General features: G+C 40.1%; 1 protein-coding gene across 5 annotated transcripts in view; it reads left to right on the top strand.

The window, feature by feature from the left end:
* The window catches only part of PDE3A (phosphodiesterase 3A), a 376,433-nt gene that overhangs the window by 315,787 nt on the left and 42,083 nt on the right, over positions 1 to 18,563 (top strand). For all 5 annotated transcript variants that reach the window (XR_016037666.1, XR_016037667.1, XR_016037668.1 and 2 more), the window contains exons 5-6: positions 3,201 to 3,325; positions 16,106 to 16,325. Coding sequence is in view for 2 of the 5 variants with exons in the window: in XM_055396504.2 (XP_055252479.2) it covers positions 3,201 to 3,325; positions 16,106 to 16,325 (345 nt within the window). In the remaining 3 variants the exon portion in view is untranslated. The remainder of the gene's footprint in view (positions 1 to 3,200; positions 3,326 to 16,105; positions 16,326 to 18,563) is intronic.

Here is an 18,563-nt window from a genome sequence, read left to right as displayed (position 1 = left end):
GTTAGTGTGGGAAGACCAAGTAGAGGTTCCTCTAAGCTATTTTTCTCACTAGAATTCAAATCATTACATATTAATAAGATCTAAATTGGAATCACAAAGGCAAAGATCAATAGACAGCTGAAAACTATCGAAGATTGACACAAAGGAATACATTTGAAAGTACCTGTAAGTTATAAAGTGTGTGTGTATGTGTATATATGGAAATACATACACATATACACACATATATATTGATTTGTCACTTTTATTGACAATGTCTCTTAAGGAATTAATATTTAGCATATTAAGAAATGATATATGGCTAGGATTTTATTTATCTTGAAGTTCATTAACTTCTCACGCATTAAAGATGCTCCATTATTGCACTTTATGAAATTTCTCAAAGTGAGCCTATCTTAAATGTTTTTATTAAAGAAATATAAAATAGAAGTAGACAGTTTTTAGCTAGCTTTAATAATATAGAGGGCTTCCCTGGTGGCTCAGACAGTAAAGAATCTGCCTGCAATGCAGGAGAACCAGGTTTAGTCCCTGGATCAGGAAGATCTCCTGGAGAAGGGAATGGCTACCCACTCCAGTATTCTTGCCTAGAGAATTCCATGGACAAAGGAGCCTGGCAGGCTATAATCTATGGGGTCACAGAGACTCAGATGTGACTGAGTGACTCACACACTTTTAATAATGTAACTCTTTAAGGTATTAAAAAATAAATTCAGTTAATGTTAACGTCTTTTTAAAAGCCTACATAGAGTAGTTACAATCTGTTTATTATACAGTATGCTGAGAAGACATGTAGGCCACATAATCATTATATATAGTGTCTTCACAGTAAGTCTCATACATCAATCAATCCAGCAAAAGTGGTTGACAGGAAATAGTGGTATCCGGAAATAGTTGATATAGTTATCTATCTCAGATTCAAAGTTTTCTTTGATATTATTTTTTCAAAATTCCAGACATTTGTGAATTGCCTAGAATGACATTTCCAAGAAGGATATGAAACGAATATCTTGTAGGCTATCCTTAATTGTATTTGATAATTGCTAGAACTCATTCCACTTTTCAAATGCTATTTAAAGTAAAGAGAAAGGATGAAATTTTAAAATACCTGGGTCAACAGTTGAAGAAAAATCTCTCTGAAAAGGATAAAAGATATGAAATGAGGTAATTAGTAGCAGAATGTCACATAAGACTGAATACAGGTAACAGATCTTTCCCATCAGTAAATTTACTAATAATCAAAGAACAGAGGCAGTAGCCAAGCAAATGCGCAACATCTTCCCCTTTGAGAGGTCTCAAACTGGTAATGCAGCATACCCTAAAAGTCCTCTTATTTCACCTTAGCACATGTTCTGGTTAATATGCAGAATTGTAAGCAATACACACATCATGATGCTTGCACAAAGGATGCCATTTTGGTTATAGTTCAGTTCAGTAGCTTAGTCATGTCTGAATCTTTGTGACCCCATGGACTGCAACACACCAGTCTTCCCTGTCCATGACCAACTCCCAGAGCATGCTCAAACTCATGTCCATTGAATCAGTGACGCCATCCAACCATCTTATCCTCTGTCATCCCCTTCTCCTTCTGCCTTCAATCTTTCCCAGCATCAGGGTCTTTTCCAATGAGTCAGTTCTTTGCATCAGGTGGCCAAAGTTCTGGAGCTTCAGCTTCAGCATCAGTCCTTCCAATGAATATTCAGGACTGATTTCCTTTAGGATGGACTGGTTTGATCTCCATGCAGTCCAAGGGACTCTAAAGAGTCTTCTCCAATACCACAGTTCAAAAGCATCGATTCTTTAGTGCTCAGCTTTGTTTTTGGTCCAACTCTCACATCCATACATGACTACTAGAAAAACTACAGCTTTATTTTGACTATTTTGATTATAGAACACTTCCAAATTATACCTCATTAACTATATAGCTTACATGACAGTGTCTACTCATTAATGACCCCATAATTCCATCCATTTCAGCTTTATTTACAATAAGCCACCCAGAGAGACCAGGTACATCCTGCTTACACTGCCAATCTAAGATTGGCCAAGGATCAAATTGTCCAATTACACTCATGCAAATTATAGATTTTATGCATTACCAAATTTACTAATGCTCGAAAACACATTGATGTTAGCAAAACACAAACCAAAACATAAAGCAGACACTTTTCCTCCCATCCAAGTACTAACCATGCCCTACCTTCTTAGCTTCTGAGATCAGACGACATCCGACATGTTCAGGGTGGTATGGCTGTAGACTACACACTTTTCCTTTGGAGTAAATCAAGACCGTTTATATGGCTTCCCGAACTTTTTTTCTCTCAAATTACAATAGATTCTGTTTCAGATTCAGAATGTAAGGTTTTCACCATTGCCTACAGATAAATTTTGGTTTGAAATAGCTCTAAAATTTATATCCATTAGTTACATGGATTTTTTGTAGTGTTCCCCATCCAAACCTTCCAGATTGATTTATGATTTATTTGAATTTATTTAAATTGATTCCAGGTTTATTTACAATAATGCCTAGACAGAACAAGGATATCCTGCTAAAAGCATTCCCTCGAGTGAAGACTTACTGCCGTTACCTTTCTCCTAGTAAATAGCATCTGTGCTACCTTTAGTAGCAGGTCCATTAGTATCTACAAGGGAATTGGTCTCATCATTCCATTCTTTACACAGGGTATCACCAGTAAAAGAAATGGTTGGTTAAAGATCTGTTATTAACCTTACTGCAAGAACATTGTCTTTGAATGATGAGTACTTGAATTTCTTAATTTAGTTACACCAAGAATAATAGATTAGAAAGAGTATATAAGAAAGCATCATGTCATTCACACCTAATGTAAGTTCACCTGCATCTTAAAGTTAGTTTACCATGTTTTTAGAAAATCTTTGAGGAACATGATTATGGAAATAGAATGAGAAGATGTTGGATACTGAGCAATTGAATGAACAGTAAAGCTCTCTTTTTGTCTTGGTTAACCCAGTATCCTTGAAGAGCGTGTCCTGTGACCCTGTAGCACAGACTGAATTCAGATAACCTAGTTTGTCACTTGGAAGTCAAGTGGTTCTGTCACTAAACCTGGACCATGACTCAGATTGGAACATCTATTATGAAAATGATGGTTGGGTTCTGGCAAGGTCTGCCCCAATAATCAAGGGATAGTTTCTTCATTTTTCTTTGTACCTTGTCTTTACAGTGCTGTTAATCCAGATTCTTGGAAAAACCCAGTGATGATGACTCTCACCAAAAGCAGATCCTTCACTTCATCCTACGCTGTTTCTGCCTCTAACCATGTAAAGACTAAAAAGCAAAATCGACCAGGTAAAGAACTTACTGAGGAAAGAGCTAACACTCATTGAGTGTGCCATCATGGAATGAACTAAGCTTTAAGTGTTGCAACACTCATATATGTTTGGTTTGACTCTTCTAAAAACAAAAAAGCCTCACTAACCAATTAGTTATTGAAATTTCCACTTTATAGGATGATGCAGATTCTTTTAAGATAGCTGCACCAAATATCCCATCTTGAACTTACTAGATGAATATTAAATCAGTGTAACTATTGAGTAGGCAAGCTTTATCTTATTAATATAAAAGATAATGAAGTACTTATGAAATTTCAGTTTTATTTTTAATGTCTGTTAAAAAAATATTTTCCAGAAGTATGGTATTCATAAGTTTTAGGAAATGCTTCATTTACTATACATACTATAATTTTTCAAATAAATTCTTGCTCCATGTCACTTACCTGCACACACCCGTTTTGTAAAAATACAAAAGGAAGAGGTATGTAAATTAAGAGAAAATACGAAAATTCAGGACCTTTGACAGCGCTTTGAAAAACCTCAAAAATCAGCAACCAAAAAACCCAGGAGTAATATGGGTGGGAGGTTTTCCTTCTCTTTTAAACCAGGTACAGAACGAAACTTAATGTGATTTCTCCTGTCTAGGATCTGCATGGGGTTTTTCAGGTTGGCGTCAATGTACCCTCTGTGCTTCTAAGTATCAGTTTTTATTTTCCCTTAAGCGTCACTTAATAAATATGTATGGAGTGTTCACTATCCAGAGATGCTATCTGACACTGAAATAGTTTGAGGAATGCGGCAGTGATGAAGCCAGACCCTATTTCTTCTTTCACAGAATTCTCACTTACATTCAAGTGGAACATATAAACAGATATAGAGTATAAGCTATTAGCATATATGTAGTGTGCTAAAGGCTATGATAAGAAAGTGAGGGAAAACTTTCAAAGAATTAAAGAGACATAAGACCCAACATGTGGATGGAAAGCTTCAACAATTTAAGATTCTAAATGATGACTGGCAAAGCTAACAAGCAGAAAGGGAGAGCAGTGGATACAGAGAGGGAGATGAAAGCAGGTCTGTAGACAGAGGCCGGATGGAACCCAGGAGCTTTGGCAAGGCGTTTAGGTATCAATCAAGTTTCAGGTAGGAATGTATCTATAGAATAATTTCAGGGAAGATGACCTTATTTAATCAAAATCCGTGATAACTCAAAACTGAAATAGTTTGTCAGATTCTGTCTCCAAATTGGCCTCATCCTTAAATCCTAATTGAGAGTCTGGGGTATTTCCTCTGACCTTTCCTTCCTGGAGGCTTCCTTGTTGGCTCAGTGGTAGAGAATATGCCTGCCAATGCAGGAGACACAGGTTCTATCCCTGGGTTGGGAAGATCCTCTGGAGAAGGAAGTGGCAGCCCACTCCAGTATCTTTGCTTGAGAAATACCATGGGTAGAGGAGCCTAGTGGGCTACAGTCCATGGGGTCACAGAACAGTCGGACATGACTTAGTGACTAAACAACAATAGCAGCTCCTTATTGGAATATTCTAATTCCAAGTTTTCATCTCTCAACATTGTAGAAAGCCTTGCTGAGATTTTTCAGTAGCTCCCTGCTTAGTTTCTTAATCTCCTGCCTTTATTGCAGCTCAGGAATTCACCAATTGGCTCAAGGGGAAAGCTGCCCTCTTCCTACTGGTCTGTTAGACGTTCAAGTCCTGGCTGCCATGGCAGCCCCAAACTCCAGTATTTGTGTCATCAGCCTTATGACGTTACTAAAAGCTCTGTTGGCTTGCCTTCCTAATAGCTGCATCCGTCTGCCTGGATTCTTAGCCTTTTGTTCCATGCCAGTGGTCAATAAATAATGCTCTGGATGGAAGAATATTTTGCAGGATTTTGGCTCACCCTTCTGAGGGTCTCTTCTATTTGGAAACCTATCTCTCCAAGTTGGGTGCCTTGCCGTGATTGCTTTTTTATTTTTAACTCAGCTTTTCTATTTGTTCTCAAAGAACAAATATATGGATTTACTACAAATTACTGCATTATAGCCAGGAGCAGAACTCCTGAAATGGTAGTGTTTCTATGAGGGTTTGAGAACTAGTACTCACATTCCACTAATATTTCAAGAGGCTCCCTTGGAATATTCATGGGGTTGCAAAGAGTAGGACACGACTGAGCGTATGAATTGAACTAAACTGAACCTTGGAATATAAGCTTAATTTTAAACAGCACAATTTAAGGAAGGACTTCTGTTTTTTCTTCCATCTAGAAGAGAAATTTTAGTACTTTCTTTCCCCTTTGATCACCTAGTTTATACTGGTAACTGTTGAAACTATTCTTCCTGGGTAGCTCAGCTGTTAAACAATCTGCCTGCAATGCAGGAGCTGCTGCTACTGCTGCTAAGTCGCTTCAGTGCGACCCCATAGACGGCAGCCCACCAGGCTCCCCCGTCCCTGGGATTCTCCAGGCAAGAACACTGGAGTGGGTTGCCATTTTCTGCAATGCAGGAGACCTGGGTTCAATCCCTGAGTTGGGAAGGTCCCCTGGAGAAAGGCATGGCAACCCACTCCAGTATTCTCGCCTGGAGGATTCTATGGACAGAGGAGCCTGGCAGGCTACAGTCCATGGGGTTGCTAAGTGTTGGACATGACTGAGCAACAACACTTTGGCTTAAATCTCTACTGGTGAGCATACAAAGACACTTCCTCCACAAAATACCTTTTTAAAGGCAATCTGGTTTTCCAGAAATTAATCTGATTCTCTCTGCTCTTTAGAAAAATTTACTTTGTATCTTACAAGTCATTCATGACCTGAGGATTAGAATTTATCTTTCAGGAGGGTCAGAAACAGTGTGGGAAAATACTTAAATAGAGATTGCTCTGAGGCAAAATCAGATAAGCTCAGAAATGCAGAGGCTCTTTTGATACCCCAGCAAGGTAGAAGAAATGAATCTGAGAATTCCATATTAAACCTGAGACTTTTAAAGAGGCACTTAAGTGTATTGTAAAGAAGACATTATTTTGCCGACAAAGGTTCGTATATTCAAAGCTATGGTTTTTCCAGTAGTCATGTATGGATGTGAAAGTTGGACCATAAAGAAAGCTGAGCACTGAAGAATTCTTGCTTTTGATCTGTGGTGTTGGAGAAGACTGTTGAGAGTCCCTTGGACATCAAGGAGATCAATCCATTCAATTCTAAAGGAAATAAACCCTGAATGTTCATTGGAAGGACTGAAGTTGAAGCTGAAACTCCAATACTTTGGCCACCTGATGCAAAGAGTGACTCATTCGAAAAGACCCTGATGCTGTGAAAGATTGAAGGCAGGAGGAGAAGGGGACGACAGAGGATGAGATGGCTTGATGGCATCACCAACTCAGTGAACATGAATTTGAGCAAGTTCTGGTACTTGGTGAAGGACAGGGAAGCCTGGCATGCTGCAGTCTATGGGGTCACAAAGAGTCAGACAGGATTGAGCAAGTGAACAACAAGTCACCCTAGTTCAGAAGGACGCCTTCAGTTCAGTTCAGTTCAGTCACTCAGTCATGTTCGACTCTTTGCAAACCCATGAACTGCAGCATGCCAGGCCTCCCAGTTCATCTCCAACTCCCAGAGTTTACTCAAACTCGTGTCCTTTGAGTCGGTGATGCCGTCCAGCCATCTCTTCCTCTGTCGTCACCTCCTCCTCCCGCCTTCAATCTTTCCCAGCATCAGGGTCTTTTCAAATGAGTCAGCTCTTCACATCAGGTGGCCAAAGTATTGGAGTTTCAGCTTTAGCATCAGTCCTTCCAATGAATATTCAGTACTGATTTCCTTTAGGATGGACTGGTTGGATCTCCTTGCAGTCCAAGGGACTCTCAAGAGTCCTCTCCAACACCACAGTTCAAAAGCATCAGTTTTTCGGCGATCAGCTTTCTTCACAGTCCAACTCTCACATCCATACATGACCACTGGAAAAATCATAGCCTTGACTAGACTTTGTTGGCAAAGTAATGTCTCTGCTTTTTAATATGCAACTTTACCACCTACTAGATCTTAACTAAAGAAGTATGTATTCTAGAAAGAAAAAGAAGAGCAGAGGAAAATCTGTAAGGTATAATAGAAATGATGAACATATAAATTAGAAAACCATGATTACATTCAAACAAACATGATATACATAAATAATAGTATTGAGTTGGCCAAAATGTATGTTTGGGTTTTTCCGTAAGATGTTACAGAAACACCCAAACTTTTTGGCCAACCGAATGTTTTCAGATTATAGGTATTTTTTAAAAGATTTTTAAGGAAAAGAATTAAAACATGAGACAGTAATAACAAGTAACTCAAGGGATGAAGGATGAATTGAAGTGTTCTGCACTCTTGTATTGCTCAGATAACAGACTCAGATGAGGAAACTGAGGCAGAAATGTACAGTAACTTGCCCAAGGCCACACAATTAATCCAGAATTCTTCTTTTGTCCTGAAGACTTATTAGAAAAAAATTGAGGATGACAAATTGAGATAACTTAAAATTAGGATTTTTTTTTTGGTCTTGCTCCTAGCTGAGGACAAGATAATGAAAGGATTTGATTTTCTGTCTCTCCCTTTCTTCATTGGGTCATGAAATTAAAATTCTTAAGATAACCAGCAGGATAAAGTCAAGAAGATAGAAATTAATGGTTAGTGCATTCCCTGGAAATAATAGAGCAAATGATGAGACAGACATGAGGAACAACCTCAGATTCTGTGTCCTGCTCCTGCCTTCACATGCCTTGCTTAAGAAGGGCAACGTGTGAAAGGAACAGGCGCCACAGAAGATACCACAAAGGCAGATGATGGGAGAGATGAGAGTTGGCCTTCCCAGTGGGCTCAGTGTTAAACAATCCGCCTGCCAGTACAGGAGATACAAGAGATGGGGTTCAACCCCTGGGTTGGGAAGATCCCCTGGAGAAGGGAATGGCAACCCACTCCAGTATTCTTGCCTGGAAGATAACATGGACAGAGGAGCCTGGTGGGCTACAGTCCATGGGGTCGCAAACAGTCAGACACTACTGAGTCACACACACACGCATACACATACAAGGGTCACAGTAATGGCAAGAGCCTCCCACATCCTTGCCTTCAAGTACATAAAACATCTCTGTCATTGATTGCTTTGGGAAGGATTTTGCATTGTGTCATCTTTAGACTGCTCTCACAGCAGAGCTAAATGTTTATAAAGTAACCTGTATCCTATGTGTGCTGAATTGTTTAAATCCCTGAAGTCTGCCAAAAGGAGGAAAACTATCCAAGAGTCAAGAGAGCTGAAACTCAAGTACAGTTCTACCTGATCAGATGAGCCCTTCTGTTTGGGAACTCATCTCTCTGCATGGATGGCAGGTTGGGGTTGATTTGCCAAATAGATGTGATTTAAGTGAACGTGATGCCCTGCTACACCCACCTCCCCAACTCCCCACCCCTGCCCCGGGTTTTAAGAAAATGTGGAAAGAGGCAGAGAAAAACCCCTTTATGTGTTCAAGAGAGTAAGGAAACGGAATTAAATAAAGTGTGAGGAGGCAAGTAAGAAGCAGTAGGCAAAAGAGATAGGGGGATGCAAGCATAAACTTAGAGTACAGAAACACTGGAAGATAAATGACCTGTTTTGAGATGGGACTAATGAAATCTGTTCTTTGCACAAATCAAGTAAACACTGTGTCCTCTGGCTCCATCCATCAGTATTCATTTAAACAGTTGAATCACAACCAATTATTATGCAGTTACTAATATAAAATAAATGGATGAAAACACATACGAGTCCTTTGATTAAAGCCTGAAAACAGGAGATATAAATATAATTTATATTTCTGTGTTGCTTTTCTGAGTCACTGAATATGTAAAAATGCCTGACATTCTACTTTTGAAATCTCTCTAATTCATGCTTATCACCGCTGCAGTGAGTCGTTCCCTTTCCAGATTCTTATAAATTTTATGATCCTGATAATCCTATTGCAATGATTACAGATATCTCTACACCTGAAAGTTAGACTGAGTTTTGCCTATAGAAAATTTGAAATGAGAGACAACTTGAATTATGGCATTGTGATTTTTTTTTTCCTTTTTACATCTGTGTAACTTTACTTTTTGTTTTGGAAAAATATTGGAGCTGTTTTCCTGTGGGTGTGGAGAAGAGACATGTATTTATCAGACAGACTGGTCCCTTTTTTGTTCAATGAAAATTAAACAGAAATTTAAAGCGAAAACAGATGGATTCACTTAAATCATTTCCCTCCAGTATTGTTTATCATCTCCTTTTGATTGCCCAAAGTTTCTTGTGCCTTGACACACATTTTCTGATGTTCTCAGGAGCAAGGAATTAAAGACTCAATTACTCAAAGGAGTTGGTACTTTAGAACTTTAAGTTATGTTTTTAATTTTTAAATTTTCAATTTTAAATATTTCAAAGTAGAGTGGTCTGAATCATCCAAAGAATTGTGTTTCATGAGCTGGGTCTTTTTCCTGGAGTCTCTTAAAATTATTCAGAAAAAAAATGAAGATAAATATGTTTGAAAGCATGCATATTTATCTCAGTCCCTTCATGTGTATGTGTGTGTGTGTATTTGTGTAACATAAGACTGGGTGAGACTTCAGAGGTTATCAATTCTATCCCTCTAACTTTAGACATGATTACACTTTAAATAATCTTATAAAGTAATCTGGGTTTGATGATATACAATAATATAATTTTTCTGTGAAATAATTTTATTTGCAGTCTCTCCTTTTAAGAAAGAGTAGTCTTTCCTCACAGAGAAGGCACTGGTGACCCACTCTAGTACTCTTGCCTGGAAAATCCCATGGACGGAGGAGCCTGGTGGGCTGCAGTCCATGGGGTCACTGAGTCGGACACAACTGAGCGACTTCACTTTCACTTTTCACTGTCATGCATTGGAGAAGGAAATGGCAACCCACTCCAGTGTTCTTGCCTGGAGAATCCCAGGGACGGAGGAGCCTGGTGGGCTGCCATCTATGGGGTCGCACAAAGACGGACACGAGTAACACGACTTAGCAGCAGCAGTCTTCTCTCATAGCTCAGTTGGTAAAGAATCCACCTGCAATGCAGGAGATCCCGGTTCGATTCCTGGGTCTGGAAGATCCACTGGAGAAGGGATAGGCTACCCACTCCAGTATTCTTTGGCTTCCCTTGTTCCTCAGCTGGTAAAGAATCTGCCCACAATGCGGAAGACCTGGGTTCAATCCCTGGGTTGGGAAGATCCCCTGGAGAAGGGAAAGGCTACCCACTCCAATATCCTGGCCTGGAGAATTCCATGGACTGTATAGTTCATGGGATCACAAAGAGTCAGACCTGACTGAGCAACTTTCACTTTCACTTCTTTCATTTGGTTATTATCTACACTTGTCATCTCTTCTCAGTTCAGTTTAGTCGCTCAGTCGTGTCCGACTCTCCGCAACCCCAGCACGCCAGGCCTCCCATCCCCAACTCCCAGAGTTCACTCAAACTCACCTCCATCAAGTCGGTGATGCCATCCAGCTGTCTCATTCTCTATTTGAAGACTAACATATGTAAATATATGGCCATTTCCTACAGCATTCCTAACCATTTCTGCTTTTAAAATTCTAAGTAAACTATGATAAGGCACACTGTGAGAAATAGTTTGGCTTGAGGAAAAAGAAATTTATATGTTTATGCCTTTATCTCCTCACCTGTAGAATACAAATATTCTTGCTTTTCATGGGGTTGCCAAGACCCCTGCTTGTTCAGATCATTCAAAATATGTAACCTCACAGCCCTGCAGAAGCAAAGTGTTTTTGCTCTGTTCCAAGGTTTTTTTAAATTTCATCCCAGGCAGTAAGTCTGGAGTCTTTAGTTCTGCTTATTTGTTTTAAATTTTATTAATCCCTGAGTTCCAAAAACTCTAATCATTGAGTGGATTTTTAAATTTGTATTTTTAAGAGTGAATTGCATGTCTCTGAGAGAATCAGCTGGCAGCTATTAAAAATCAGCAATGAAGAAAATCACTCCTCTCGGAAATTGCCTTCAGAAAATATATTGTATGCAGACAGAAATGGATCATGTTCCCACAGGCTTTCAACTACTTCTAAGAAGTGCTAGGAAACTATCCCCAAACTCACAATTAGTTATCAGAATAATTAAGAAATTGCCTAAAGCAATGCCTGTCAGGAGTCTCCGGTGTTTCTCTGTGTGTGCTCAGTCATTCGTTCACGTCCTGCTCTATGGACTGTATGGATCATTTGTGACCCTATGGATTGTAGGCACCAGGCTCCTCTGTCCATTCAGGCAAGAATACTGTAGTGGGTTGCCATGCCCTCCTCCAGGGAATCTTCCTGACCCAGGGATAGAATTTTCATCTCTTATGTCTCTGGCCTTGGCAGGCAGGTCCTTTACCACTAGCACCACCCAACTGGGACTTTCCCGGTGATCCAGTAGTTAAGACACTGTGCTTCCACTGCATTGGAGAAGGAAATGGCAACCCACTCCAGTGTTCTTGCCTGGAGAGTCCCATGGATGGGGAGCCTGGTGGGCTGCCGTCTATGGGATCGCACAGAGTCGGACACGACTGAAATGACTTAGCAGCAAGCAGCAGCAGCTTCCACTGCAGGGGGTACATTTTCAATCCCTGCCTTACAATGCAGCTAAACAAAACAAACAAAAAACAACTACCACAAAAAAAAGATAATTCCTTAAAAAAAAAAAATTGCAGCAATTAAAACTTTGCCATGACCCGGCCAGCCCCACACAACTTGCCCCACAGTCTCTGTGACCATGTTCCCTGCCCCTCCTTCCTCTTTGCTAACCTGAAATCACACTGACCTCCTCACTGATCCTCTGGCAACCCCCGGGTAGGTCCCTCTTTCTGGACCATGTTTTCTCCAATACTTGTCTAAATGTCTTCCTTATTTTATCAAGCCTCTGTTCAAATGTTACCCTTAGTGCATTCTGTCCTTCTCGATCCTCTATCCTCTGCATTATTTGTTTTCTGGGTATGAAATATATTTATTTTTTGTTTGTGTGTATATACATATATATATATTTAATTAGAGGATAATTACTTCACGATATTGTGATGGTTTTTGCCATACATCAACATGAATCAGCCATAGGTATACATACGTCCCCTCCCTCCTGACCGCCCCCTCCCACCTCCATCCCCATCCACCCCTCTAGTTTGTCACAGAGCACTGACTTTGGGTTCCCTGCATCATACATCCGGAGAAGGCAATGGCAAGCCACTCCAGTACTCTTGCCTAGAAAATCCCATGGACGGAGGAGCCTGGTAGGCTGCAGTCCATGGGGTCACTAAGAGTCAGGCACTACTGAGCGACTTCACTTTCACTTTTCACTTTCACACATTGGAGAAGGCAATGGCAAGCCACTCCAGTGTTCTTGCCTGGAGAATCCCAGGGACGGGGGAGCCTGGTGGGCTTGCGTCTCTGGGGTCACACAGAGTCGGACACGACTAAAGTGACTTAGCAGCAGCAGTCAGTTAAAATTCCCTGACTTTCTTTTCTTCCCCACCCTGCTTTCTTCTTCCTTCTCTTCTTTCTCTAGTTTCTGTCTCCCCTGAAAGCTCCAAGAGCAGGGAATTTTCTTTCATTCACTACTGCATCCTTTACTCCCTGGAATGGGGCACACAATCAATATTTGTTAAATGAACAAATCATTGGGATACTTACTCTGTGCAAATACCTTGATAACCTTTAAACCACATTGAAATAGTATCCAGCTCTTTAATGGTTAAACTGCTTATCTAAGATTATCTGGAAATTCAGTCAGCCTTAATTTAATAGTCTAAATTAAACTAACACTTTCTAAATTTTCTTATATGAGAGCTTATATATTTGTATAATGATATGAGCAAATACAATGTTATATAGCTATGGTGAAATGAAAAGAATTGAGAGGTTTGTGAAAATTGTATTTATTTTATAAAATGATAAGAAAATCAAATTATATTAGTGATCATCAGTCAGTTCAGTTCAGTTCAATTGCTCAGTCGTGTCTGACTCTTTGTGACCCCATGAATCACAGGATGCCAGGCCTCCCTGTCCAAATTTAATTTATTCTGGAGCACTCAAATTGATAAAAAATGCACAACTATTAGTACTTCCCAGAACACTTGTAACTTACTTGCTGCACACAATGATAGGTTGGTTGGGAAACAGTGAGTTAAAAGTCTAGTGCACTTCGTTGTCTTTTGGCTCAGGAAATTACATAATGAGATAGTCTGTCAGCGGTGGCTCAGACAGTGAAAAATTTCCCTGCAATGCAGGAGACTTAGGTTCAATCCCTGGGTTGGGAAGATCCCTTGGATAAAGGAATGGCTACCTACTCTAATATTCTTGAATAGAGAATCCAATGGACAGAGGAGCCTGGTGAGCTACAGTCCATGGGGTTGCAGAGAGTCAGATACAACTAACACTTTGATTTTTCTTTGGTAAAATAGCTAAATCTTTTCAATAGAAATAGAAATCAAAGTGAAAACCATAAGGTATGTGATTGTAAAGAGCAAAACAGATGCAACCTAGTAGATAATGAATTTTCCTTCCTCGTTGGGTAGTTTCTGATAGAATAGTGTGCTAATAAAGTACAATCTACCAAGAATGCTAGGCTCACTCCATATTCTCCTGTTTCTTCTCATTGTGACCCTGGGGAGGTTATTTAATCTTCCTGGGTCAAAGTGGTTTCATTTGTTCAACATAGGCAGGGGTTGAGCTGTTGATCAGGAATCCATAGAAATATTGAGAAAAGGACTTGGAGGAGTAGCTGGCCTCCACATTTAATCAAAGAAAGAGTATAATTTCTTATCTTTTAAAGTAGACAAAATAAGAAATAGCAGCGCTAACAAGAAACTTAAACATTATAAAAGCCCATAAACAAGCCTAATATTCCTTTCAGTGGACCAGAAAACCTCTGGGTGTGACAAATAAAACTTTTGAGAGAACTGGTCATTGGAAGCAAACTAGGCCAGCTGCCAGGTCACCACACGTCTTTTTCAATGATGTGAATATCGCTGGCTGTACGTCTCCCCAGAGTGATGAGCAATAGAAAAATGACTTTTAAGGATTTCATTTTATTTGCTTTACAGTAGACTGTTTAGCCATGTAGTCATGAGAAATAGTAAGCAGGAGGCTGTTTAGAAGTTTTCTCTCTCTCTCCTTCAGCTTTAGTGCAAGCTGCTTTCTCTGTATTTGGAGAGAGTAACTTCAAAAGACATCATCAGACATCAGTGCTTGGAAATCGATGCCAGTGCTCTTTAAAATTTTCACAACTGAGAGTAAACAGTTTGGCACAAATGTCCACACTTATCATTTGAGCTTGAAGCCATTGTTTCATCTGAAATGGATCATGTTACATTTTTTCAATGTTTCCTTCAGAAACAATGCAGATCCAAACAGTTTCTGACACACAAAAGTTAGTTTCACTGAAAATGTGGATCCCTCAAAAATGGATCTTCTTCACTGACATATTTTAAGCAATCAGTGGTGGCTCAGTGATAAAGAATCTGCTTGTGATGCAGGAGGCACAAGTTTGATCCCTGGGTCAGGAAGATCGCCTGGAGGTATCACTCCAGTATTCTTGCCTGGAAAATCACATGGACAGGGGAGCCTGGCAGGCTACAGTCCACGGGGTCACAAGCATCAGACATGACTTAGCAACTAAACCATCACCACCACTAAGCAGCCAATGCCTGCCAAAAAACTCTGCTCCACATACATTAATGTTGAAAACTATGGCAGATCCTGTTGCTACTAAAAACCTCATAACCAAAGAGAAGGCGAACACATGAGAAACTTTTAACTATTATCATCCGGTCAGAATGCCAAGAGAAAACAAAAATGGGAGGAGAAAAATAATACCCTTCTGCAGAAAGACAAATATTATATGATATAGCTTATAGGTGGAATCTCCAAAAAAATAAAAACGGGGGGGGGTTGCAAATGAACATGTTTCCAAAACAAGTAGAGTTACAGATGTAGAAAACCTTATGGTCACCAGAGTATAAGTGATGGGGCCGGGGATAAACTGGGAGACTGGAATCGATATATACACACTGCTACTGCTGCTAAGTCACTTCAGTCGTGTCCGACTCTGTGCGACCCCATAGACGGAAGCCCACCAGGCTCCCCCGTCCCTGGGATTCTCCAGGCAAGAACACTGGAGTGGGTTGCCATTTCCTTCTCCAATGTGTGAAAGTGAAAAGTGAAAGTGAAGTCAGTCAGTCGTGTCTGACCCTTAACGACCCCACAGACTGCAGCCTACCAGGCTCCTCCATCCATGGGATTTTCTAGGCAAGAGTACTGGAGTGGCTTGCCATTGCCTTCTCCGATATACACACTACTATATATAAAATAGGTAACTAATAGTAACCTGCTGTATAGCATGGGAAACTCTATTCAATACTCTGCAATGGCCTATATGGGAAAAGAATCTTAAAAAAGTGGAGATAGATATATATATATATATAACACATTCACTTTGATGTGCTAACACAGCATTGTAAATCAGCTATACTCCAATAAAAATTAGGAAATAATATCTTTCTGTCCTGAATTTACCCCAGGACACCAGGGCTTTAGCTGAACTTGCCAGCATTGCCACTGAATTTTCATCATGATCCAGTTCTCATGTTTCATGCTGCGGTGATGCCCCCACTGTGCAGCCTGCCTGCAGAGGAGGCCGGCCCTGTGGTCTGAGGACTCACATGGTCCTTCCTGAGTTAAAAGGAGTCCGAAGGGAAGGCTAAAAGCTGCACTTTTGACATTCAAAGACATTTACTTAGGACTTAACAACTCTCTCTTTCTTTGTTAGGTTCCCTGGTGAAAATTTCACCTCTTTCTTCACCCTGCTCCTCACCTCTCCACGGGACCCCTGCCAGCAGCCCAGTCAGCAAAGTCTCCGCAGTGCAGTTTCCAGAGTCTTCCGACGCAACTGCCAAATCAGGCCTAAGTTCTCACCGGGCCTTAACTTACACACAGAGTGCCCCTGATCTTTCTCCTCAGATTCTGAATCCACCCGTTATATGCAGCAGGTAAGGAATTTTATGTTGTTCTTTGGACTCTAAGTAATAATGAAACTAACACTGATTTTCCTCTCAGGAACTCTCACCACCAGCCCACATAGCTTTGTGTAGGTTGCCTAAGTAGTTGACAAGAAAGTACAAGATAGTATGGTCTGTGTTGAACAGGCTGGAATAGAAACAATTTTTCAGTGCTTCTCCATTAACAGGAATTTTAGAGACCTTATGTTCCATACATGTCTTTGGTGCTGATATAAAATAATTAGTTGTATATTTTATCTGCTTACTGATAGAGAATGCATAAAACATCTAATTAAAAACTCCTATTGAGTCATTCTGGAGAAGGCAATGGCAAGCCACCCCAGTACTGTTGCCTAGAAAATCCCATGGATGGAGGAGCCTGGTAGGCTGCAGTCCCTGGGGTCGCTAAGGGTCGGCCATGACTGAGCGACTTCACTTTCACTTTTCACTTTCACACATTGGAGAAGGAAATGGCAACCCACTCCAGTGTTCTTGCCTGGAGAATCCCAGGGATGGGGGAGCCTGGTGGGCTGCCGTCTATGGGGTCACACAGAGTCGGACACGACTGAAGTGACTTAGCAGCAGCAGCATTGAGTCATTCAGTATAATTTGGTATTTTGTTGGGATTTTTTTTACTTGTTCTCCAGGGAGAATTTTATACCGATTTTAAAGGTACTGTTTTTTTAAGTTTGCATTTCACACTGTGATACTTTAACAATGTGCAGATAACGTGTGGCACATTTTGACTGTTCTCAAATGGAGCTCTGAATACAATGAAGCAATTGCTTGTGCTGCTCTGTCATGTTTAAAAAGGGAGACAAAGTGTTGTCTCTTATAGGGGATAAGAAAAAAGGACCTAACATGGTAAGATTAATTATTATGTCTATATTGTCACTAAAAAAGGAGTACCTTCTCTACCAATTAACATATTATTGTTCTTCAGTAATAGCGTCATCTTGAATAACTACTTTAAAGCATTGCAATTTTTTTAAGTAGAAAAGAGTTGAGTGTTTTAAAATTAAGTATGAGGGTGCCTTGAATAAAATGTTATTTCCCCCCTAAGATGAATGATGATAACTATTTGATTAGTTACATGTTGGTCTTCTTATGTCAAATACTGAGTCACAGACCCAGATTTGACCAGTGAATTCAAATTTAAGCATCACAAATTTCATTTTCCGACCCTTTGTTTATAAATTCTGTGTTAAATAATTATTTTTATAATCTTTATTTTTGCTTCTTTTCTCTTTACACATACTTTCAAAGGGAAGATAATTTGTGTTTGGTTAGAACCGGAGTGAAAAGTTATTCCACCATCCAAAACTTACTCTGCTGCTCTCTGCATAACACCATTTTCAATAGAATCATTCCCTTGGGATGTTAATCCCATCTTCTTCTGTGGTGAAATAGGCCTATCGTATTTTCCTTTTAGCAGTTTACAACACGCATCACTTTATTGGAAGCTCTGAGAAGTCCTGCAAAAAGAAAACGCCTTGACTTTTGTTTCCTCTGGCATCTCCTGACTTTATTGGACCACAGAACCCATTTCTTTAGGTTAACACCCAATAATTGCCCATGGAGCTAGTGTCTGGGGGAACACCCTGAAGAAACACTTTATTGTGGTGTGCGTCCTGGGCCCAGATGAAACCCAAGGGAGTCACCAGGCTCAATAACATCTGCTTGCAGTGTTTCTAGGGAGACACTCCCACTGTGAGCTTCAGACTTGTGAGAAATCAGTTGCCTATAGAAAGAACCGAGGGGTTCAGAAAAGATGTATTATACCACTCCCATAGCTTTGCTCACCACAGTCTATTTTTTTTTTTCTTTTTTTGTATTCTTAGCAGAAAGAATGTAATGGGATTTTTATAAAAGAGGTTTTGGAGAAAAACAAGGGAATTTCACTGCCTACTTGTTCAGTACTGTTTATAAATCCAGTAGTGCGTGTTTTATTTGCTGGGGCTTTATACATCTATAATTCAAACCATGTTTTATTATTGCCTTCAAGGCAGCCACCCATGTAGGCACAGAGAGCCCCAGAAACACACGACTAATTATTGTGGTTTTCCCTGCTGAACTTGAAGGGCTTGGCGTTGAATCCGTGTCTCTTGGCTGCTGTAACGTCTATGCAACAAGCTGTTTTTCTGGCAGGAGAGGTAGTCTATTTGAACTCCTAATTTAAACGTTCCTTTCAAGTATTATCTTGCAAAGAAAAATCTTCAAACTAGTAAA

The sequence above is a fragment of the Moschus berezovskii genome, chromosome 6 (assembly GCF_049115385.1).
Source record: "Moschus berezovskii isolate FMDL1 chromosome 6, NW_MosBer_1.0, whole genome shotgun sequence".
NCBI lineage: Eukaryota > Metazoa > Chordata > Mammalia > Artiodactyla > Moschidae > Moschus > Moschus berezovskii.
This window is presented reverse-complemented; position numbering and strand designations above follow the sequence as displayed.